Consider the following 22643-nt stretch of genomic DNA (forward strand, 5'->3'; position numbering starts at 1 on the left):
TCCTCCTCCTCCTCCTCCTCCTCCTCCTCCTCGAGGCTGTGTCTCTCTATATAGTTCTGGCTGTCCTGAAACTCACTCGGTAGACCAGGCTGGCCTTGAACTCACAGAGAACTGCATGCCACTGCCTCCCGAGTGCTGGGATTAAAAGCAAGTGCCTCTGTGCTGGGTCTATTCTGTACTTCTGTATTTTTTATTTTACTCTGAAAGGTAGAGATGGATGACGATAGAAACTTAATTTATCAAAGCTGCCTGCTCAATTTAAAGTATGAAGTGCTGCCAAATCCTTTTGCCTAACCTTCTCCACAACTCATTTAAAGAAGCTAAATTGGCACGGTAGCCTAGGTGTTTTTGTTTACCTTGAAAGGAATACCATGAGGGTTCTCATCACAAAGTAAGATTTCTTTCTGTTAGGACATTAAAGACAACATACACTTGACAGTTTATTTTCACATTTCAGGCAAAAAGCATCTGCCTTTCAGTTTCCTGAAATGGTCCTTGAGGACCTGGTAGTGACCCTGGAGTTTGTCCTAAAGTTTCAATCCTGGTTGAGAAAAGTGTGACCTTCCCTCTGTATGATCTGGATTGCTTCCTCGATTGCTAGTACGAGAAGGCCTATCTCAGTACAGGCATCCTGAGTCCCAGAGCCCAGTGTCTCCCAAAGCCACCTGACAGGGACCCTAAGTCTAATCTAGTGTACACCCTTCCTAAATTTCTCTATTCTGTGTTCAATAATTTATCACTTGAAAATCAGGTTTTCTTTTTTCTTACTGGAAAGATCTGGTTTTTGATAAAGTGCTGTGTTTTCAGAAAAGAGCTCTGTATCCTGAAGGGAGAAAAGGAGGGAAATGGGAGAAAGGGATAAGGAGAGGGGCTCAGATTACACAGCCTGCAAGGTGTCACTGCCAGGGCTCTGTGGGGCACTAGACACTCAGGTCCCTGCAGAGGTGATAATCAAACCAGCTAGGAGAGAGGGAGGCTCAGGAAACTGGAGCAGACATTCTGAAGCTTCAGCCATGTAGAAGCTAGCCAGGTGTGTTGAGGTGAGGCAGCTTTCTGGCAGAGTCTCCAGCCTTTGTTCAGTCAAAAGCTTTGACACCCTGTGGAATAGGGCCCCAGTGGACGAGTTTTGTTAAAGGAACATGAAGCTGGAATGATGTGACAGTAGAGGCTGAGGTGTCCCTGACACAGAGTATGCAGCATAGAAGAACCTGGTGGGTGCCTCACCCTAACCTGCAGTTAACCAGTTTTCTTGTCTTGACCCCTTTTCTCTCAGCAACTCCGAAGTCAAGCCAGAGCCCTGATTACCTTTGCTGGGATGATACCGTACCGGACATCTGGGGACACTAATGCCAGGCTGGTGCAGATGGAGGTCCTCATGAATTAAGCGCTGTGTTTGATGGGGTCTGGGGCTGCACACTGTCAGTATATTAGGCATGTGAGCCAGCTGGGGTGGGTTTCCAGTTTTGTTTCTGTTGTGTTGTGTTTTGTTTTTTGTATTATGTATTTTTGTCAATACCAATAAATTTCTTTGATTTGTATTTCTTTTAAACATTTCTTTTTCCTTTATTTTTTTCCTTTAAAATTTTAGGTTGTTTTTTTGTTTTGGGGTGTGTGTGTGTGTGTGTGTGTGTGTGTGTGTGTGTGTGTTTACTTGGGAAATGTTGTCCACAGTTGTTTTGGAGCCAAAGAATGAGAGGCTACATAGGTGTGTGAATCTGGCCAATGTAACTTTAAATGATTAAAAAATTACCCACCATGAGCAAGGAATCAAAGCCTTTGGACTCCCATTCACTCAGATGCCATAGTCCATATAGCAGAGTCACTTTTCCATAAGTATAGTTGAGTGTGAAGCCAGCCTTGGTTGGTGTAAGATCTGTGGGTGGAGTACCAAGTGCTGCTGATCTCTTGAGTAGCCTTTTAGGTCATCCAGCCCCACACCACCCCTCTTTCCTCAGCCAAGATCCCAGGTGATAAGTCTGTTGGTGTACGTTCCAGTGGTGGGTCAAAGCATGGGCTTGGGACTGCTGGACTAGAAGAGGTGCAGGTACCCAGCTCACAGTGCAGTGGGGGAGCCCATACACTCCTCTGCTCTGCGGAGAGCTGACTTCACATTCCCCTCTCATAAAGAACTTTTAAACTTCTCTCCTTTGGCACTTAGTTGATCTACTTAAATGCCTTCAAGACTCATGGGCTCATCCGGCATGTCTCAGTACAGAAACCATTTGGCACCTGCATTCTGGGTATTTGGTCCCTGAATAGTAGTTGTCATGTTACTGACCCTACTTCTTCCATAGGACCAATAGCCCTGAGCTGAACTAGATAGATCAAAATGAGCATTTGCTCCTGAGTCAACCAGTTGAGCAAGGTCTGCCCCTCAGGAACACATTTTCTCACAGGTTTTCCAAAAAGGATTTTGTTCCTAGGGAGAAATCTCTTATCACAGGACAGTCATTTCCATTTCTTGTCCTTTGGGAAAGGGCTAATAGATCAATAATGGACACGGATTTCATGATTCATAAAGGGAATTACTTGAGGATCCTCCAGGTCATGTTCTCCCTTCTTTGGTCTGATCTTGTTAGTGGGACCCAAACCTGAGCTTTACTATGAAGTCACAGAAGGCAAGTCCTGTAGGTGTATCTCACTTATGTGCCCCAGGAGCTGACATGATGTAATGAGAGTACTCCAGACTTTCATAGCATGTAACTAACTTTTTTTTTTTTTTTTTTTTTGGTTTTTCGAGACAGGGTTTCTTTGTATAGCCCTGGCTGTCCAGGAACTCACTTTGTAGACCAGGCTGGCCTCGAACTCAGAAATCCGCCTGTCTCTTCCTCTGCCTCCCAAGTGCTGGGATTAAAGGCGTGCGACACCATGCCTGGCTGTAACTAACTTTCTTTTCTTTTTTTTTTTTTTTTTTAAGATTTATTTATTTTATGTATATGAGTATACCATTGTTCTCTTGAGACACTCCAGAAGAGGGCATCAGACCCCATAACAGATGGTTATGAGCCACCATGTGGTTCCTGGGAATTGAACTCAAGATCTCTGGAAGAGCAGTCAATACTCTTAATTGCTGAGCCATCTCTCCAGACCCCTCACTTTATTTCTTAAATTGGCTTTTTTACCACAATTCAAGAAGACTAGAGTTGGTTGTGGGCCTCTGTGGCTTGTCTCTTTTTTACTCCGTGAGAGTCAGTTGTGAATTTGTCTTTGCTTTCTGCAGTCTGGCTTCATATAGAACTACACGTGTCCTGCCAGAGGCCAGATGAGACTGAAAACCAACAGGGAAGAAAAGCAGCTGTTTGGATAGTGGTGTAGTCAGTGGCTAGCAGGTTAGGAGTTGGTTTCAGGAGACCTTTGTTGGAAGAATGAGGTACTGTCCCAGAAGAGTTAAACCTCCCACAAGCAAATGACAGCACTTGCTCTATATTCTGATTCTGTGACTGCATGTGGCATGCTGGGCCGGTGTAGACATTGAGTTTGCAAGGCATGATGTCATCAGGTTCTCTTGTTTCCAGAAGTCATGCATGTCCATTGACTGCATGACTCTTGGGCAGATCATTAGCTTAATCCATCTCCACTCATTGGTTCAGAGAGCTAAATTCTTTACTGATGCATTGTGATTTCATTGTTTCCCGGAAGAAATAAGGAGAAAATGGCTCCTGGAGTCTCTTGTTTTCCAGGGCTAAGACTCTAGTCTTGAATAAAATCAAGGGTGTTTTGAGACAGACAGGGTAAGAGGCTGCCTAAGGATCTCATAATTAACTCCTGGGGACATCACAGGGGAGGTAAGAGTTAAGAGACTCAGCACCTTTCCTGGGCCTGGAGATTTGATCTCATCTCCCCCCCACACACCCCCTCCCCCATTCGTTTTTTTTCTTCCTGCTCCTAAGTAAACTCCTAAGTAAAGTTGGGTAACTTCAAGTGAACAGTGAGGCGGGGTCCCCATAGAGCCAGTCCTCTGGTTTTGCAGCTCCTGAGCTGGGAAGTTGATTGAGGAGCAGGAAGCTTCTTCACACTGGATTCAGAAAGCAGACCCCACTCCTGCACCATGTCAACTTAGACTGAGGCCCAAAGGAGTTGCGTGGTTACTGCAGTGATGCTTTAGGATATTTTAAGAAAGAATTGTGGGTCTTCCCACTTTAACCCAGTATTGCCTGATTTAAATAAAACAAAGGTGTGTTGGTTCTTGCTTGGGATATCAGAGCTGACTATTCTAGTTAAATAAATGCTCCTGGTCCAAAATCTCAAGGCTAACTTAGCTAAATGTGCCAGCTCCTGCTACCCTAGGCTCCACATCCACGGGCATCAGAGCCCCTGTTTGTAATTCACTGGGTATTTCATGTATCTTGCCATGAGTTCATTCCTTCTATCCATGCCATTCCTGTCTAGAGCTTGCTGAATACTATGCTACAGATAGCTCCCAGACTGGCATGTTACCCTGAGTGGGCTAAAGTGGTGTGGACTGATTGGCTACAGGGTCAGCTGAGTCATCCCTTAGGTAGGGTGGTGGATGAAGACTCCAAGACTGAATACTGTTGCATACTTAGGGGTAGAGTGGGCAGAGGCGCAGGATTACTCTGTCATGCATTGTTGCTGGCTGCCTTTGCCCTTGAGCATGGGTTCTTGGGCATGGGGCAGGTACAAACACTGGCTATTGACATTCACTGGCTTGTTGCAGTAGGAAGGATGTCCAGCTTCAGAGTCAATGATTGAAGCCTTCTGGGGGTCCCAGAAGACATGGCCTAATCTTTAGGTGGCAGAAGGTTGTATGAGCCCCTTCACTGGGGACAGATTTAGCAAATGAACACAGAGTCACCTCTGGGTACCAATGACAGCATCAGTTGCAGTTTGGTGTGCCTTTGGCTCTGCATCTGCTGGCACTCGGTACCTGGAGGCTGAGGACCTGGCGCAGGCTGCCAAGAGCTCTGCAGCTACTTGGATAACCCTCCTTTGCTGCCACTCACACTTGAGAGGTAGCAAAAACGGCAGCCAGATGAGAAGGCCGTAACTGGCCTTCAGGCAGGTTGACTGACTGGGACAATTGGGGGCCCCAGAGGGCCTTTATCCTGTCACCTGCCAGATGTTTGTCCATCAGGGGCTTCAAATGCTGTGTATGCTGGGGGGAGGGGAAGGGGGGAGACAAGACACAGTCCTCACTTGATGAGTAACTTCTGTTGGGAGTGTGGTGGGTAGATTCTCTACTCTCCTCTTAGCCTTTTGGATGTCACTCTTGTGTTTGTGGGGAGGGAATGGTAGGAGAGGCGGTGTGTGTCCGTGTGTTCCTTTCCGTGCAGTAACTTGTGCGTTTGCTCTGTTCAGGACGCTTCCTTCACTCCACCCCTGTCTATCCAGTAAATGTTCTCCCAATGCGCCATACGCTCCCTTTGCTCTGTTCTCCAGTGGAATGGGAACTCCCTAGCTGAGGCTCCCAGAAGGTGACAGAAGTGCTTCTCCTCACCTCTGTACTCCTGTATGTGAGGCTCCTTGGGCTTACCTGGCCCCGAGTCTCTGGGTCTCTCCAGTCACAGCCATCTCCTTCTGTAAGTAGAGGACTTCTGTCCCGGCTTGGAAGCTCTGAAGTCAGTAATGGCCTCAGACCCAGCCCTTTGGTATCCGGGGAACATCAAATTCAATCTGTGGTAGACAATAAACAGCATCTTGATAACAAAGCCAGCAAGTGGCAATCTGGGGCTGGGGCCCTTTATTTGGGACCCTCAACAGGAAGCACTGGGGAGTCAACAGTGAGGGCTGGCTGTGTCTCAGCTGATGTCAGGAAAAGTTGGGGCTGACCTGGGACAGCTGTTTCTTGACAGTACCTCCTATGTTTTTAACCAAGAATACTGCAGAGTTCTGGGCTCTGGTATTCAGCCTGGGGATAGCTGGATGACCAGCAATGCAGATTGGCTATGGCTCTTGCTGGGGCCCTCAGCTGAGCAGGTCCCTTGGAGGCAGTCTGCTGATCTCAGAGTCTTACCCTGTACCCACGCCCTCATACCCCTTATAAGGCTTTATGATGTCCTCTGGACTCAGCACCTCCTGGATCCAGGCTGGCAAGGCAGTGTGTGGTCTTGGAAAGGACACTGGTGAGTGGGTAGAATCAGACAGAGAGGGACTACTGGAGCTGATTCTTGAAGCATCTACCTTTTTCACGGAAAAGTTCTGAGTTTTGGGAAGCAGACACAGGAGGATTACTTGAGTTTAAGTCAAAGGCCAACTAAGACCTTGTCTTTACAAAAAGAAAGATGGGGATCGTTGTTAGCCCACCATGACTGTCACCTCGGCTCTTGGGGATGGCCAGGTTTCACTGTAGAAACCCTTGGAAGCAATGGACTGGTGCTAGGAAGAGAGGCCCAGAGCCTGGGAGCTTCACAGTGGCACCGTTGAGAGCCCTCCCCCCTGCTCTGGAGATTGTCGGGAACTCCCTTCTCAGATGTCCTACATGTCTTTTTCTCCAGCAGTGCCACACTAGAGGCATCCTCCTCAGAGTCTCTGCCGCTCACACGGAATGGAATCCTGCCATGAGCTCTTACGCAAATGGGCTGGCTGGGTTTTTTTAGAAAACTTTAAAGCAAACGGTTCTCTAAAGCATGGACGTGTGGCGTGTGGCCCCTTTGGTGGTAACTGCAGCCATCCACATTGGAAAGCGTAAACTGCCCATGAGGGATGTGAGAGAGAGAGGAGACAGTCAAGTGAGGCATTCTGGAGAGCGGAGCCCTGGACACAGTACGTGCTGGGAGGGACCATCCTACGCCCCGAGCTACAGTGTGGTAGAGCTGTGGGAAGGGCTGGGAGCTCAGTTCTCTCTACCGTGAGACACCTTGCCACAGGGAAAGCAGGGGTGCCAGCTCCCTTGCCCTCAGATCCTAGGGAGTCAGGGCATCCCAAGCGACTCTGGAGGCCCTCAGCAGGTAAAAGTCATCTTTCGTCCCTTTTCTCCCTGCCTGTGTAGGTGCCTCTCGAAGGTGATGGGTGTTTTTCTCTGCTGAGTGGCATGTTTCCTTCCCAAGAGGGTTTCACACGGGCTCAGGTAGAGTAGCCCAAAGGAAGGTTGCCTTTTCCTTTCTTTCTTCTCTTATTTTAAGACACAAACTCAGGTCACAGCCCGTAGGCCAACACTTTGCTCTTGGAGGACAGATACTCATGTGTCAAGTTCAGCTGGTGGGTCCCATGTTTCCAGGGACTGCTGATTGGAGATTGTAATTCAGCAAATGTTTGAGGGCCTGCCCAAGGCCAGATAACTGACTCGGCTGTGTCCCCAGTTTCCCAGGACATGGCCCTAAAACAAAGTCACTGCCCTTCTTTGGGGACAAGCAACAGTGAAGGGGTCTTCTGCAAGTGAGTCACCTGCACGTGAGTCTCCTAATTGATTTCAAGCCTAATCTGGCCTCCTTGAGCACTAACCAGGAGCCCTGAGGCTACAGATGGTGGGGCAATTTGTGAGGACAGCCCTGTTTTCTGATATATATCAGAAAACATATATGAACTGAGATATATATATATATATATATATATATATATATATATATATATATATGAACAGTAATAAGAAATACCACAAGAGGGGGATACAGAAGGATGAAGATGGGTGTGGTAGTACACACCTATAATCTCAGCTATGTAGGCCGAGTCAGGAGGATTGCAAACTGGAGGTCAATCTGGGCAACTAAGTGACAGGACCCTGTCTCAAGACATAAAAGGACTGGGGTCAGGTATCTCAGTGGTGAGTGCCTGTCTGCCTCCTATAGGGCTATGGGTTCAATCCCAGCACAGCCCTCCAAAAAGGGGGCAAGATGGAAGGCAGGATTTCCAGAACCAGGGATGGAGGAGTGATCTGACCCACAGAGGCAAGCAGAAGATGTGTGTGGCACCAGGTCAGTCCTGGCCTGCTCCCCCTTCTCACGCTCCAGGGGTGCCGCACATGTGTTCACGTTTCCTGTGCCTGGAAGCAGCAGAAGCCGAGGAGAAGCTGCCAGAGGACACAGGCCTTGTGTTCATCCCTTCCCTGGCCAGCCTGGATCATAGGGTACCCACCTTGTTGAAGAGGTATGTGGGGACCAGAGGGGGAGCAGGGAGGGTGACCCATGAGGCAGAGACGTTAGGGAAGTGATTTGAGGAGGCACCTGTCAGTGCAAGGCAGCAGTCACCATGCTGAGGCAGTGGGTTAGCACAAAGGCCTGCGGGCCAGCTTCTATCTTCAGTATCCAACCAGAGGAAAAGAGATCATCAGAAGCCACCTGCAGCATAAAGGATGTTTTTGGAAACTTGCAAGTCAGCATTCCTTTAGCCAGAAGAGTCACCTTCCCGGCTGCACTGGCACACCTCCTGTCAGCTCCCAGCAGCCCCCAGCCCTGGTAGCACGGGAGGCTCTAAGTGTTGCTCTTGGGGTCTTGCTGCCATCTGACTGGAGGGGCTAGACACCGGCTGGTGTTTTTCAGAAGGTTCTCAGATGACTTCCTTCCCCTAGCAGGACCAGGAAGCATCGATCTGACTTGACCGCAGGGAGTGGTCAGGTAGGCCTCTCTGCCTCTACTCCACAGCACAGCAGTTTGGTCAGAAAAACCTCTGAGCTATGATGAGGAGGTGAAAATAAATTGAACCCGGCTAGGAAAAAGTTCACCAGGCCTAGGCCCATTGGGTCACCTTGCTCCGTATCCCCACCATGATTCAAGGCAGCCCATTCATATGTCCTTTTAAAATGACATGAGATGTAAAAAATTGTCACGTGGGGAACAGAAGAGGCAAGGTCATGTTTTAAAGATATCACAGGTGAATGACATCTGCTAACTTGAACTAAATTCCTAGGCCCAAACCCAAGATGTCTACCTGCTCCAGCTTTCCTGTGCCTTGACTGAGGACTGGGACCCCCCAAGAGCCTTTCAGTGCCTGGAGCATGAAGTCCAAGCTTGGGGCCAAGAACCCAGGCTCAGTCCCTGAGATCTTAGGCAGTTTCCTATGGGGACTACAAACGCTGTGGGACCTTCCCCAGTCACCATGGACCCAGTGTGGAGCCAGTGCCCAGCTCTGCCGCCTGAGCTCAGATATCCTCAGGTGCTGGAGGCCCCTGGTAGGAGGGGCAGATCGTGTAAGCACTGTGCACTGCACTCCTAGAATTCTCTGAGTGTCTTCTGGGTTTGTATCCAGCCTCTTAGCCTCTCACCAACAGACACAGCCATCTCTTTTTTTTTTCTGCTTGGAATCTGAGCTGCCTTGTCCTGCTTTTGCCCACAGCCTAGCATAGAAGCAGCTGCTCACGAGAAAGCATGCCTTCGACTAATCGGATTAGTCAAGGGGTTTATTTTCTCACACCTGTTTTTCATGGTAACTGAAGAGCTGAGTCCAGAAATACACGGAGCCGTTCTGTTTGCAGAACACTGTGAATGTTCTTCCAAGTCCCTGCTCCGTGGTCAGCCCACAGAGGGAGAAGGGTTCTCTCCATTTGTCGGGTGGTGAGACTGACACCCAGGTCACAAAGTATGACCAGATCCCTCTTCCTGTCCCCTCTGCAGCTCCAGGACCAGGCTTGGCATAGAGCTAACCAGGTACTGGGCTTTTAAAAAGCAACTGACGTTATGTTTCCAAGGTCCCTGTTGCAGGAGCAGGCCATGAGCTTCCGGGTTCCAAAATCTCCTGAGCTCCAGATCCTCTGGCCTCTACCTCCTGAGTTCTGGGATTACAGACATGGGCCACCATATCCAGTTTGAGGCTGCTTTAACAGAACAACAAAAAGCTTGTTTAAAAATGTACCTTTGGAATTCAAAATGAGACAGGATGGCCGTATCTCCTCCTCCCCCCCACCACCCCCGGTTCTGGGGAAAGAGTTTCCCAGAAAGCGAGAAAGCTGAAGAAACTTTTATAATGAAAGTCTAGACGTAAGAGAAGCAAACAGCTCCGAGTCACTGGTTTCCCGGCAGAGTCGCTGGGGTGGAAGGGTTTTCCTGTTACCGGAAATCCACGTTCTCTAGGTTTGCTACTTCAGTTTGTGTAGCTGCAGCAGCACAGAGCTCAGACCAGCCCTGCATTGAAAATGCAGCTAAGACTGCGTGGAGGGCTAAGGGGTTGATGGAGCCTTACTGCCATATGAGACAAAAAAAAAAAAAGGAAAGTCAATTCTCACTCAGCAACCAGTGATCACTATTCAGGATTCTTGACTGTGAAGAAGCTCCAAGCTTATATTACTGTTTCTCTCTCTTTTCTTTGAAATGTTACAAACACCTTAGAGCATCCTTGCCCCAGGCAGAGGAAGCCACCCTTTTTCTGAACCCATGGATTATTTTATCCCAAGATTTTTATGCTTTTATGCTTTGAATATGACTCGTGGTTTGGGGTCCTGAGTTGCATGCCTCTGAGGGCACTGACCTACTTTGTTCTGCTTATGTCCAAAACAGTTGCAGTAAGTCTAATGCGTCGCTCATATCTATGGTGCCCCACGGGGTGAATGGTGGCTAAACAATTAGTCTACCCATGAAGGAAAAGAAGCCAGGAGTCCTTCCTCCCCTTGATCTTAGCCAGAAGACCAAGAAACAGTCAGGAGTCCTTTCTTTAAGCATGCAGATGTCTTAATATCTGCCCATTTCCCTTTTACGTCAGCTGGTCCGAGCTTCAAGGTGTGTAGGTGTCCAGTTACTCTTAATACTGTCCAAGTAAAAGGACCAGAATGACAGCAGGCAAACCTTTGTGCTCGTCAAGGCTCTATGGGAATCCCAGCAGCTCAGCCCTATTTCTGGCTTTCCAGGGCTGCTGAGGTCCTGATATCTCTGTGTCTTCTCTTTGGATCTGTCTCCTTTCCACGGAGTCATCAAGTCTGTAAGCCCTTTGCGGGCAGGGATCCGGCTCCTGATTTGGCAATCCTAGACCTCTGCAGGGTTCTCGGCTTTCATGGGCAACTCCTGGCCAGGGAAGATGTCTGCATGGGTTTTCTACTGTCTCCGAATTGGAGGAGCCACGCCCCCCAGGAAGGAGCCACGCCCCCCAGGAAGGAGCCACGCCCCCCAGGAAGAAGCCATGTGATTCTGGTACGGTTGCTGCAGCTGGTGTTGTGAATCAGGCCGACGAGCAGCGCATCCTCTTACCCGGCTATTTCACGACACCAGGGTTGCACCCTACCCATTCTCTCCAGGCAAGCGCCGTGGGACCACAGGACACAGGAACTTGGGGACAGGGTGGGTTGGGACAACTGACTGTGAAAGGTGATGTTCGGCAGCCCATAGCCTCTCTATCATAGCCTCTCCTCATAGTCACCTGGGAAGCGTTAGACAAATGCCAGGGTCTGCACTCCCCCTGCTCAGCCCAAGCCCACGAAGGCTCTGAGGTGTGATCTCAGAGTCAGCGATCCTGAGAGGTTCTAATCCAATGCAGTGAGAAGAAAGCAGGCTGGCCCAGGGCTCAGAATTGAACTGCTCCTCTGTGCTTGGCTGACCACGCCGTGGCACCTGCTGGCCCTCCCCAGCCCTACTCCTTTAGGTTTGCTGTACACACCCAACTGCTGCTCCTGGTACCAAAACACCCAGGGCAAAAGCAGCTCCTCATCCCCGCATCCAAAGCCCTTCCTGTCAAGGACTCCTGCTCATAAACATCTCTGTTCATGGGGTTCTCCCAACCCCCCCTCCCCACCCCACCCCCCAAAATACCTGGCTTCATACAAAATGCTAATGCTATCATCTCTGTCTCCAGGACACCATACCCCGTTGCCACTTGTAAATTGGTCTATGCGGCCCCGGCTTCCCTCTTCCCCGTGCACACCTTGCTGCCTGGTCCTAACATGTGGGCCTTCCTGTTCTGTTGGTAGCCCAAGCCATCTTTTGTCCAGGGCCTTTTCTCTCTTCCTGCCTATCTTCCCCCATACCTCCCTTGCAGTTCCTGCTCATATATGGGTGGCCAAGCTCAAGATTTGCATCCTCAGAATAGAGAGACCTAAGAAGAGCTTTATTTTCTTCGTAGCACATATCACTAAGTGTACCCTGCTTGTCTGTTCATTGCTGCCTGTCTCTCCCTCTAGAATGTGAGCCCCTAGAGGACAGGGATTTGTTCTGGGGAGGATTGGGGGGGGGAGTTGCTCAGCACAGAAAAATCATATGTGTTAATTACCTAATGATCTAGGTGGAATGGATAGATGACCCCTTCAGCCTGCTATTCCACCAATTCTCTGTCCATCACCAGCCAACCTACCTCTTCCCCTATCCCTGCCCACCTTTCCCCTCAGCCCCCATCTCCTGTGAGGTCCTCTGCTGGTGCTTCATGCTCTAAGCTTCCAGGCTCAGGACCTGGTCTATATGAGGAACGTTTTGGAGGGGCCTCTGTGGCCATGAAGATGGCAGGCCTACGGTGGGAGGCTGCGACGTGCCCTCCTGTCCTTGTGGCCCAGCCAGAGGGTATTTTCTCTGATCTCTGAGTCTGTCTGGTCCTTGGCCGGCCCTGGTACAGTGTGGCTCCTGCCTTGCTGCTGTGGTGGGGAGACTTGCTCAGAGACACCCCTAAAACAAACAGAATGGGAACTCCTTGAGGTCCAATCCCAGGAGTGTACTCAGAGAAGGGGTCCTGTGTCCCCTCAGAGGCTGGATCTAGGATGTATGCCGTTCCATACATCCATACACAAGCGGTCCTTTTCAGGGTCTATGCTTTGGCACAAGGTGTCAAAGAGTCACCAGCTATCCTACTGATAACGCCCCTCAAGGGATCCAGCCTAAACCTCTTTCTACTCCAGAGAGTGCAGTGGGGCAGCAGGTTTGGGGGAAGCAGCCTCACATCCCTTCCAGCTAACACAGTGCTTCGCAGAGAGGAAGAACTTAAGTGCCAAGGTCATTCAGCAATTTCATAGCCTCTTACTCCTGGCTGAAAACCAGCCCTGGCCTCTTTTATCCCAAGATCTTTATCAGGAATTTTCCGTAGCTGCCAGGGCACAGTGTGTTGGAATGGTGTGGAGATGCTGGGGAGCTGTGATTTTTGCCAGGTAGCTGGCAGTTTAAAACTCAGAAGATAAGATCTACCCTGAGGGCCATGGACCTGCTGGGGGGTGGCATGGGGGAGGCTTTACAAATCTCACCATCCCTGCCAAGAAGGTAGAAAACTGACCCGGAGGAGTCCTTGGCCCCCCTTGCTTCAAGCCTTCAGCCCTGCTGGAAGCTGGCAGGGGAAAGGAGTGTATATGTCCACCTCTGTAACTCTCCCTCTGCCCACCGCTTAATGTCTGTTAGAGGCAGGATCTGTGCCGTGGGAATCCCCAAAGACCCCTTGCATGCCCGTCTCGAGGTAATCCTGCCAACCGAGAATTACCTGCCTGGCTTAGCTCTCCTTGGTTCTAGTCTCCATTCATTCCCTGTACAACCAACAAGCATTTATTGAGCCTGTGTCTGAAACTCTGGTTGGTTGAGATAGTCACTGAACAATCTATTGTGTGACGCTCCTGCCTCTGTGGCTGGCTTCCTTTCCAAGAAATTGGAGGGAACACTGTCTCTCCATGAAAGGGAGCACTGGGGTCTGAGAGCATCTCCAAGCTCATAGGGTGACTCTGGGACGGGCTCTAACTATCTTCCTAGCTAGACACATCTGCCCTGGTCCCTCTGGCCCACAGTAGCAGGGGCCAGCTGGGTCTCTTGAAAGCACCCACCAGAGTGCAATTTCCTGTTGGAGATGCCAGGGTCTGGATGCCTTGGGACAGGTCCTCTAGGGGATATGGGAAGTAGGGCCACGGGAAGGAGCAGAGTGCTTTCCTCCCGTTTCCTCTGGAAGATACTGGAGCCTGAGCCTAAGCAGAGTCCCACCCAGTCCATGAGTGGACAGCATCCTGACCTTCACCCACCCTAGGCCTCCATAAGAACAAAGCAGGTAAAAGGCCTCCTCCAGGAAGCCTTCCCTGGCTGCCCACACCTTGACCCTTCTCCAGTGGTCCACTCCTCCAGCTGTCTGCTGACCTCACAGCTGGTCTGGTCTGATGTAGCTGTAGCTTCCCATGAGCCCTTGGCCACCATGGCTTCTCCGAGTCCCCGGGCTCCTGCTGCCACACAGCATGGGGTACTGGCTGGTCTGTTGAACAGTGACAAGAATTCTCAGATCTTATTTTTAATTTCATAAACTTTATTTTTTTTAAAAAAAAAATCTTGTGCCACATGTGGTGGCACATACCTTTAATCCCAGTACTTGGGAGACAGAGGCAGGAGGATCTCTGTGAGTTCGAGGCCAGTCTGGTCTACAAAGTGAATTAGAGGCCAGCCAGGACTATTACTGTCTGGAGAAACAAAAACAAAAATCTTGCAAATTAATAAAAAAGATTCAAGCCAAATTTAACCATACCCAAGGTCAGTAACAACTTAATGAATTTCTATACAGTTAGAATTGGCATAGAAATGCAAACTGTGGGGCTTCACATGAAATTTTACACCTTTAGTGTCAAATATATTTTTTGCAATTGTTTACCATCCAAATTAAATAATAAAAAACCATGACAGGGTTAGAACTAGGAAAACATTAGCTTTTTGTCCCCTTTCTGTGTCCTTTCCTGTGTGCAATCCTTCCTCATTCCTTTATATTCAGCCTTTTTTATGCTCTTTCTTTGTTATACTGTACCCACAGGTACTTTTGTTTTTATACATACATATATTTTTGGCTAGATTCCACATGAGGGAGAATGTGTGGTTTATTTCTGAGGTTGTGTGATCTCACCTAATATTCATTCTTAGACCATCCATTTTCCTGAAAACATTTTAACTTGATAGCTAAGTAGCATGCATATATATATATATATATATATATATATATATATATATATAATTTATACATATATAATTTATGCATATATGGCTTATACATATATAGAGAGGTTTTTTTTTTACCCATTCGTTTGTTGATTGTCAAGGTCAATTCCAAATCTTTGCTATAGTCAAATAAAGCAGCAAGAAGCATGTACAGTTGTCTCCTATTCTTGTAAGGGGCTGGGTCACCTCACTGGGAAGTAACTGAGAGTGAATTCAGGGCATGAGTCTGGGAGGGCAGAGGGAGCAGGCTTTAGGGTAGGCCCTAAGCCTCAGATGATCCAGAGAAACCCTGGGTGGTTTCAGAGACAGGGCAGCATGCCAGGCTTTTGTGCCCCACAGCCATGGAGTACTGAACGCCCAGCCTCTTTGGGAAAGATAGTTATGGGTGGGGCCATTAATGTAAGGGCTGACTCTGGGGCCCCTCACAGCTACAAGTCCATTGCTTTCTTAGGACACATCCAGCATCCACTAATTCATACATCAAGACCCAGGGTGTCTCTCATACCCCAGGGCACTGTCCCTGCGATGGCTTAGGAGCCTTCGCTGATCAGATCTCCTACTTCATGGGAACACTGCATGACTCCAGGGAGGGAAGACCAGTTGCTCTGGGCTCCAAACTACAGCCCCCTCTGTGAATGTGTAGGTCAGGTTGCACTGTGCCTGAATACCCTAGAGGCCAGTGGCCAGCACCAAGCCCTCAAGGTTTGCCCAGCCAAGAGGTGGCTGCAGGTCTAGCTTGAGGCCACTAATCACAATGGCTTATGTATATTGAAATGTAACAGGAAAGACGCTGAGACTGTGAGGGACAGATTTTTTTATACACATGTCCTAAGATGACACCCATTCAAACTAGTAAATAAAATGAAAAATACGCTGTCTCCCATCACGAGGACTGTTAACCTGCAGTGTAGGTAGGCACTTGCAGCAGGCCTTCTCTGGGTCCTCTCTCATGTCTGCTGCTTCCTGGGTCCTAGCTGCAGAAAGAACCTCTGCTGCCCTAGGCTTACAAGGGCTACTGCAGGACTCGGATGTGGCTCCGGCTCTAGCCCAGCCCTCCTGCTCCAAAGGGGCCCCTGTGTCGATGATCAGATAAATGGGGGCAGGACAGCAGTTGCTATAGCTCCACCCCCCACCCTGGCAGAGACCCTGCTCACTTGCCAGGGGCTGTCTGGACCAAGTTCCCGCCTCCTCCCAGCCTATAAAGCCACCCTCAGTGCCCTTGCCCACCCTGTTCCCTCCTTTGATAGCCAGAGCCATAATGGCAGAGCTCCCCGTGACAGAGCTGCCCGGCGACGCTCTGTGCAGTGGGCGCTTCACCATCAGCACACTGATGGGAGGCGACGAGCCCCCACCAGCTGCCTGTGACAGCAGCCAGCCCAGTCACTTGACACACGGCAGCACCTTGTACATGCGCACCTTCGGTTACAACACCATAGACGTGGTGCCGGCCTACGAACACTATGCTAACAGCGCTGTGCCCGGCGAGCCCCGGAAGGTGCGGCCCACCCTGGCTGACCTGCATTCATTCCTCAAGGTAAGCAGCAGTTCAAAGATCTGGAACTTTCCTAACCTCTAACACTCTTGCGTGTTTCAAAGCTTCCCTCTGAAGGGACCAAACAAGACCCCTTGTTTGAATGGGGATGCTGAGATGAGGGGCTGGGATGAAGGCCCCAGAGTGGGCTACGGTCGGTAGGAATACGAAACAGAAGACTGCCATGCTTGTCCAGGCCTGGGTTCAAGACTCTCTGTGCCGCAGACCGGGTGTGTGGCATGTGACATACTGCTTCACCTCCCATCCCCTGTGGCTTCTCAGACTGCAGCCCTCTGCCCTAGAGGGGAGGAGCCTCCCTGAGCAGAAGCACTCCGAATGCTCAGCTTGCTCGCCCTCTCTGGTGTTTCTCCAAGCTTCGAGCAGGAGCAGCGTTGTACCCAGGAAGCTGTCCAAGGGCTGCCTGTGTGGCAAAGTGGGGCAGGCAAGACTGAATACAGACACCCAAGCCCCTAACCCCCATTGCCTGACTCCTATTGGTCTCTGGGCCCCTAGCAGGAAGGTAGCCACCTGCATGCCCTGGCCTTTGATGGACGGCAAGGCCACGAGCTGACTGATGGACTTGTGGAAGACGAGTCAGGCACCAACAGCGAGAAGAGCCCTGGAGAACCTGTTCGCTTCGGCTGGGTCAAGGGGGTGATGGTGAGCGGCTGTGGATTGGAGCTTGTTCTCTAGACAGGACGGGGGGTAGAGCCCCATTCAGCCTCAGTTTTGACTCTCAGGCCCTAGTGAGCAGTTTAGACCTTGAGCTCAGTTTGGGCCTCAGTTTCCCCATCAGCAGTGGCCTCCAATTAATTGTATTTGGTGTAGGCTTCCCAAAGTTCTTGGGTGCTCTTGGCCAAGACCCAACCCTGAGAAGATCTCTGCTTAGCTTCTCACTAATGTTGTAGCCTTAGGAAAGTTACTTAGCTACTCTCTGCCTCAGTTTCCTCATCTGTAATACTGAGCATTAAGATAGTTAGGTGTGAGAATTCTTGGATCAATGCCTGCTAGGGGGTTATTAGACGAAATTCCCGATATGGCCACTAGAGGACAGCACTAACATACACATCTACAATTCCCTCCAATCTCATACAGCCTACTAGAAGAGGAGTGTTAGCTGTAGTATGAAACTGTAGTACGTAAGCCTTCAGGAAGTAAAAACTCAAGTGCCCTTGACTTTGAAAGACAATATAGGGTTCTGCAAAGATGTGGGGATGGGGTACAGGAGAAAGCAGAACCAGAACCTTCACACACCCCCGGGGCTTCACATTCAGAGTTGGGACACCCCCTGATCTGTATTAGCCAGAACCAGGCACACCCTGATTTTCATCTCAGCAGATGAGAGCCCCAGAAATCTCATGAGTGTGAAGGTCACATGTCCCTACCTGGCCCTAGTAGTTTGCAGGGCCAAAGGCCTTATTGGACCCTCCCACTTGGAATTTTAGCCCCAGTGATGACCTCTGACTTTGCCTTTAATATGGAAGCAACCTGAGCTTTGATTTCTGCTCTACGTGGGGTGCTGGCTTCAGCTGGCTTTTGTTGATGCTTCCAGAATACTATGCCCAGGGCTAATTGTTGCCCAAGGCAGTGGCTGGGACCTGGCACACCCAGGGTCTGGGGCTTGGAACGGGGTGAAAGATGGGAAGGCAGAAGCTATTCCCCAGGCCTCCACAGCAGAGTGGGAGGAGATGGGATTGAAAATTGTTCTCCCCTTTCGCCCCCAAGCCAGGCAACCTGACCCCATGGGAGGGAGAGCACAAGAAGCATCAGGTGTCCCCTAGACCTGGGAACAAGGACACGGGGCTTTGGCTTTGGGCATTTGGACCCCAGGAAGCCTCTAACCCCACTCTCCTGCCAGATCCGTTGCATGCTCAACATCTGGGGTGTGATCCTCTACCTGCGGCTCCCCTGGATTACGGCACAGGCAGGCATCGGTGAGTGTCCCCTCAAGGAGAAGGGAATGCAGGAGTGCTTGTGTTCTGGTCCCAACCCCTCGGGTTGTAGAGACTCCAGGCTAGGTTGGATCCTTCCCAGCACACCCTCTGATGGCAGCAGCCACGGGTGGGGTGGAGCGGAAGAGACCATTGGATGCAGAATCAGCAGTGTCAGGTACCTCGGCGAGCCGACTTCTAGCGCAGAGTATTTGTGTTCAGAACTGGGACTCTAGAAGACCAGGGTTCAGATGCTAGATAGCCTTGAGTGCCTAGCCGTCTCTGAGCCTTGGTTTCCTCGTGGGTAAAACGGGTCTGATGATAGTCCCGGCCTCCAGAGCTGCTGTGCAGCTTACAAGACGCTGGAAGACAGCCTAGGCTTTTTAGTATCTGAAGGTTCTCAGTACACGGTAACTACTGTTTTCTTCTTATTGCCAAAGGGGGTGACTTTCTTTCTGTGCCTGCAAACCACTCACACACTGGCACGTGGACTTCCTATTAATCAGCTTACCAAGGAAAGTAGACAAACCAACCTTATCTTAGTCCAGGGAGGTGTGTGTGTGTGTGTGTGTGTGTGTGTGTTTGACATTCTCTCGTGTTACCTCAGGAGCCACCCGCCTCCTCTGAGATGGGTCTTTCCTTGGCCCAGATCTCACGAATTAGGCTAGACTGGCTGGCCAGCAAGCCCCAGGGATCTTCCAATCTCTACCTCCCCAGGGCTGGGCTGGCAGGCGCAGGCCACCCTGCCTAGACTTTTGTGTGGGCTGTAGAGACCAAACTCAGATCGTCCTTGCTAACTCCCAGGTGCCCCGGCTTCCTGTTTTTGTTCTGAGACAGATTCCTGTGTATCCCAGGTCTCAAACTCACTATGTACCAACCAAGGATGACCTTGGAGTTCTAGCTACCAGGATTTCTAGCTACTAGGATTAAATGTGTGTGCCGCCATGCCTGGATTATGTGGTATTAGGGCTCAAACCCAGGCCTTGTGCTACTTAATAGACTTTTATTGTCCCAACTGAGTTACATCTCTAGTCTTTATTTTTAGTGAGTTTTATATTTGGGGGCTTTTTATGGGGGTTGCTGTTGTTTGAAGCGGGGTCCCTGTCTCTCTATGTAAACTAGGTTGTTTTAGAACTTGCTATGTAGATCAGGCTGGCCTTGAACTTACAGAGATCCACCCGCCTCTGCCTTGTGAATGCTGGGATTAAAGACATGTGACATCATGCCCAGGGCTTCTCTCTCTATTGCCCAGGATGGCCTTGAACTCTCTACCTCCAAATGCTGGGGTGACATGCCCGCACCTCGGCCTCTGGCTGAGACCCACTGTTCTTCCGGTGGCAAACTGAGGCTCAGAGAAAGGGACTCGGGTCACATGGGCATTGAGGGGGCTGACCTGAGAAGTGTGTTGATTGAGTTTTGGGGTGCTCCCATTCACCCCCACACAGTGCTGACTTGGCTCATCATCCTGCTGTCGGTCATGGTGACATCCATCACCGGCCTCTCCATCTCGGCCATCTCTACCAATGGCAAGGTCAAGTCAGGTGAGTTCTGGGGCCGTCTTTACCTGGACATCATGAGTTCCGAGCTACCGCCCCACCCCTGGTATACCCCGTCATTCCCACCTTGCTTCTGATGGGGACTTGTAGGGGCTTGTTACCTCTCAAGCTGGTCTCCGTTGCCCACCTTGTGGCCCTTGGTCCCGCCCCTCTTGCACTACACCATTTCTTCTCTGGCCCTCTGCTCTGCCCGCTAGGTGGTACCTATTTCCTTATTTCCCGGAGTCTGGGACCAGAGCTGGGGGGCTCCATTGGCCTCATCTTCGCCTTTGCCAATGCTGTGGGTGTGGCCATGCACACTGTGGGCTTTGCAGAGACCGTAAGGGACCTACTGCAGGTGAGGGGCTGGGCATGGGGAAGAGGGGGTGAGACAACTCCACCACCACACTGCTCCTCGCTGGACTGGGCCTTCCTTCTCCTGCCTAACCCTCCCTACCAGTGACCAATGTTACATCTGGTCACTTTGAGTGGCAATAAAAGTCTATTAAGTATAGGCCATCCTCACAAGCCCCCTTTGGGGTGCATGCTGCCTTTGGACCACGTTGTCCGTGACCACACAGTAGCTCTTTGGGGGAGGGTATGCCTTAAGTGGAGTGAGGTTGGGGGTCTGGGGGGGCAGAAGTGAAGACTGGACACACAGCTGGCCTGCTCCCCACTCCCCAGGAGTACGGCACACCCATCGTAGACCCCATCAATGACATCCGCATCATCGGTGTGGTCACGGTCACTGTGCTGCTGGCCATCTCGCTGGCTGGGATGGAGTGGGAGTCCAAGGTGAGGAGGGCGTGCTGGGCGGGAGAGGGCGGGCCTGGCTCTGGCTTTGCCTCTTAGTGTATCAACTAGGATTGAAGTGCGGCCGGCCGCTAGGACAAAAGAAAAACCCTGAGACTCAGATTACAGACACCCTGTAACCCTCCCAAGGATGTGGTGGAGGGCTAGCGTGGTGGTTTCCATGGAGCAGGGGAGAGGTGTGAAGATTCCTTCCATCCCGTGACCTGTCCATCCCTGAATGTGGCCCTTATTGACCTGGATCACAGTGGCCACCATCGTCACCCCTGTGGTCCAGGCAGAGGGACAGGGGGGAGTGAAAGAAAAGAAGGGAATTCTCTAGCCACACTTTTAGGCTAAGCCTAAGGTTGTGCACATAACTCCTGCTCACACCCCATTGGCCATACGAGGCAGGAGAATGTGCTCTTCGACCCTGCTAAATCCTGTATTCAGCCAAATGTCAGAGGTTTTATATCAGGAAACAGAAGAATCACTGGGCTATAGCCAGCAGGCTGGACCAGAGGGAGCCTTTGATTTGGCAAGGGCCTGGCTTGCGTGCCTTGCTTCTCCATGTTGCTCTCTGGCCTCCTGGCTCTTCAGTCTCCAGGTGGTCCTGTGGTTCACCAGCCTCCCTGTTGGCTGGGCATGACCACTCCAGACCACCCTGCTAACGTAGCCCCCGACCTGACTCCATCATAGCTCCTGTTTCTAGTCTCAGGCCAACTTGTTCGCTGTTGCGTCCCTGACTCCTCGCTCTCTGTCTGAGATGAGGTGACAGTCACGTGGGTAAGTGAGTGTGTGACCACGCTGGCCCCTGAAGGCTGATCTCCAGTGTCCTTTACTCCAGGCCCAGGTGCTATTCTTTCTTGTCATCATGGTCTCTTTTGCCAACTATCTGGTGGGCACACTGATCCCAGCATCTGAAGACAAAGCCTCCAAAGGCTTCTACAGCTACCATGGTACGTGAGGTCAGGAGCCTCGGCAGTAGCACAGTAGATGGGGACAGTTAGTCTGTGTATTTGACTCCTCCCAAGGCCACAGGCTTCCCGGTATCCCACTGCTATTTGACTGGGCCCTGTTAGATGGCTAAGCCCTATGGGTGGCCCTGACTTAGGCATTGGTTTTTCCAGGGGACATTTTTGTTCAGAACCTGGTGCCCGACTGGAGAGGCGTTGATGGTAGCTTCTTTGGCATGTTCTCCATCTTCTTCCCTTCGGCCACTGGCATTCTGGCAGGGGCCAACATCTCCGGGGACCTCAAGGTAAGCAGAGGCTTTCCTAACTGTCTCATACCGCATCCCAGAACCCTGGTATCATTCCCAGGATCCCCAGTTCATCCCTGAAGACTGACCTATTTGCTCATGACAGGACTTTGCCTACGAGACCTAATATGCCCTGTTCTGTTCTTGATACTTTGCAAAATTCTGCGCTTCTTTCAAATCCCTCCCGCAACATCTCTGCCTGACCTTCCGTCCGTCCTTCCGTCCGCCACGGTGTGTTCCCAGCATAAGATGTCAGCCCGATGTCTCTGGCTCTCTTTCCAGCTTAGACTCAGACACCAGCTAGGTGCTTGGTGTGTTTGTTGATTGAATGGTAGTGAATGGAGTCAAAGCAGTGCAGTGCAGTGGGTGATAACAGAAGGTCTAGCAGAACTCCTGGGTGGGAGTGGGCCTACAGCCTTTGTAAGGCGAGACAACAGGATGGTCTTTGCTGGCAGAAACCAAAGAGACGGGGGTGTGCCAGATATCAGGGCCAGGCAGTGGGCCAAAAATGGTATTGTGTTGAACTCTAATCTTAGTCTCCCTCCCCCTTGAAGGCATTCCTTGATTGTGCTTCTCACAGAATTAAGAATTGGGTGTGGTGGGCACAGTAGGCATGGTAGACATGGTGGGCGTGATAGTAGGCACGGTGGGCACTGTGGTACAGGCTTGGGATCCCTCATAAAGCTGAGACAGGAGGATCAGGAAAGTTGAAGATCATTCTTTACTATACAGAGCCAGTCTGGGCTCTGCGAGGCACCGTTTTTTTTTTTTTTACCAAATCAAACCATGAGCAAACCCAGATGATCCTGGAGACAAGAGAGAAAGGCCCTGCTCAGCTGGCTAGGCCAG

General features: G+C 50.6%; 2 protein-coding genes across 6 annotated transcripts in view; both read left to right on the forward strand.

The window, feature by feature from the left end:
- Window positions 1–1549, forward strand: part of Nup93 (nucleoporin 93) — a 101081-nt gene extending 99532 nt beyond the window's left edge. For 2 of the 3 annotated variants that reach the window (XM_029532557.1, XM_021219974.1), the window contains exon 20: window positions 1274–1538. In XM_029532557.1, the coding sequence (XP_029388417.1) occupies window positions 1274–1384 (111 nt within the window). In that variant the 3' untranslated portion in view covers window positions 1385–1538. Of the gene's footprint in view, window positions 1–1273 lie in introns of all 3 variants that reach the window. The other variant, XM_021219972.2, reaches the window with a different exon arrangement.
- A 14345-nt stretch (window positions 1550–15894) lies between these two features.
- Slc12a3 (solute carrier family 12 member 3) overlaps window positions 15895–22643 on the forward strand; it is a 36266-nt gene continuing 29517 nt past the window's right edge. For 2 of the 3 annotated variants that reach the window (XM_021220253.2, XM_029532454.1), the window contains exons 1-8: window positions 15895–16281; window positions 16792–16938; window positions 18137–18212; window positions 19655–19750; window positions 19963–20102; window positions 20429–20539; window positions 21381–21492; window positions 21664–21794. In XM_021220253.2, coding sequence (XP_021075912.1) covers window positions 16006–16281; window positions 16792–16938; window positions 18137–18212; window positions 19655–19750; window positions 19963–20102; window positions 20429–20539; window positions 21381–21492; window positions 21664–21794 — 1089 coding nt within the window. In that variant the 5' untranslated portion in view covers window positions 15895–16005. The remainder of the gene's footprint in view (window positions 16282–16791; window positions 16939–18136; window positions 18213–19654; window positions 19751–19962; window positions 20103–20428; window positions 20540–21380; window positions 21493–21663; window positions 21795–22643) is intronic. The other variant, XM_021220254.2, reaches the window with a different exon arrangement.

This window comes from Mus pahari, chromosome 20 (genome assembly GCF_900095145.1).
Source record: "Mus pahari chromosome 20, PAHARI_EIJ_v1.1, whole genome shotgun sequence".
Lineage (NCBI taxonomy): Eukaryota > Metazoa > Chordata > Mammalia > Rodentia > Muridae > Mus > Mus pahari.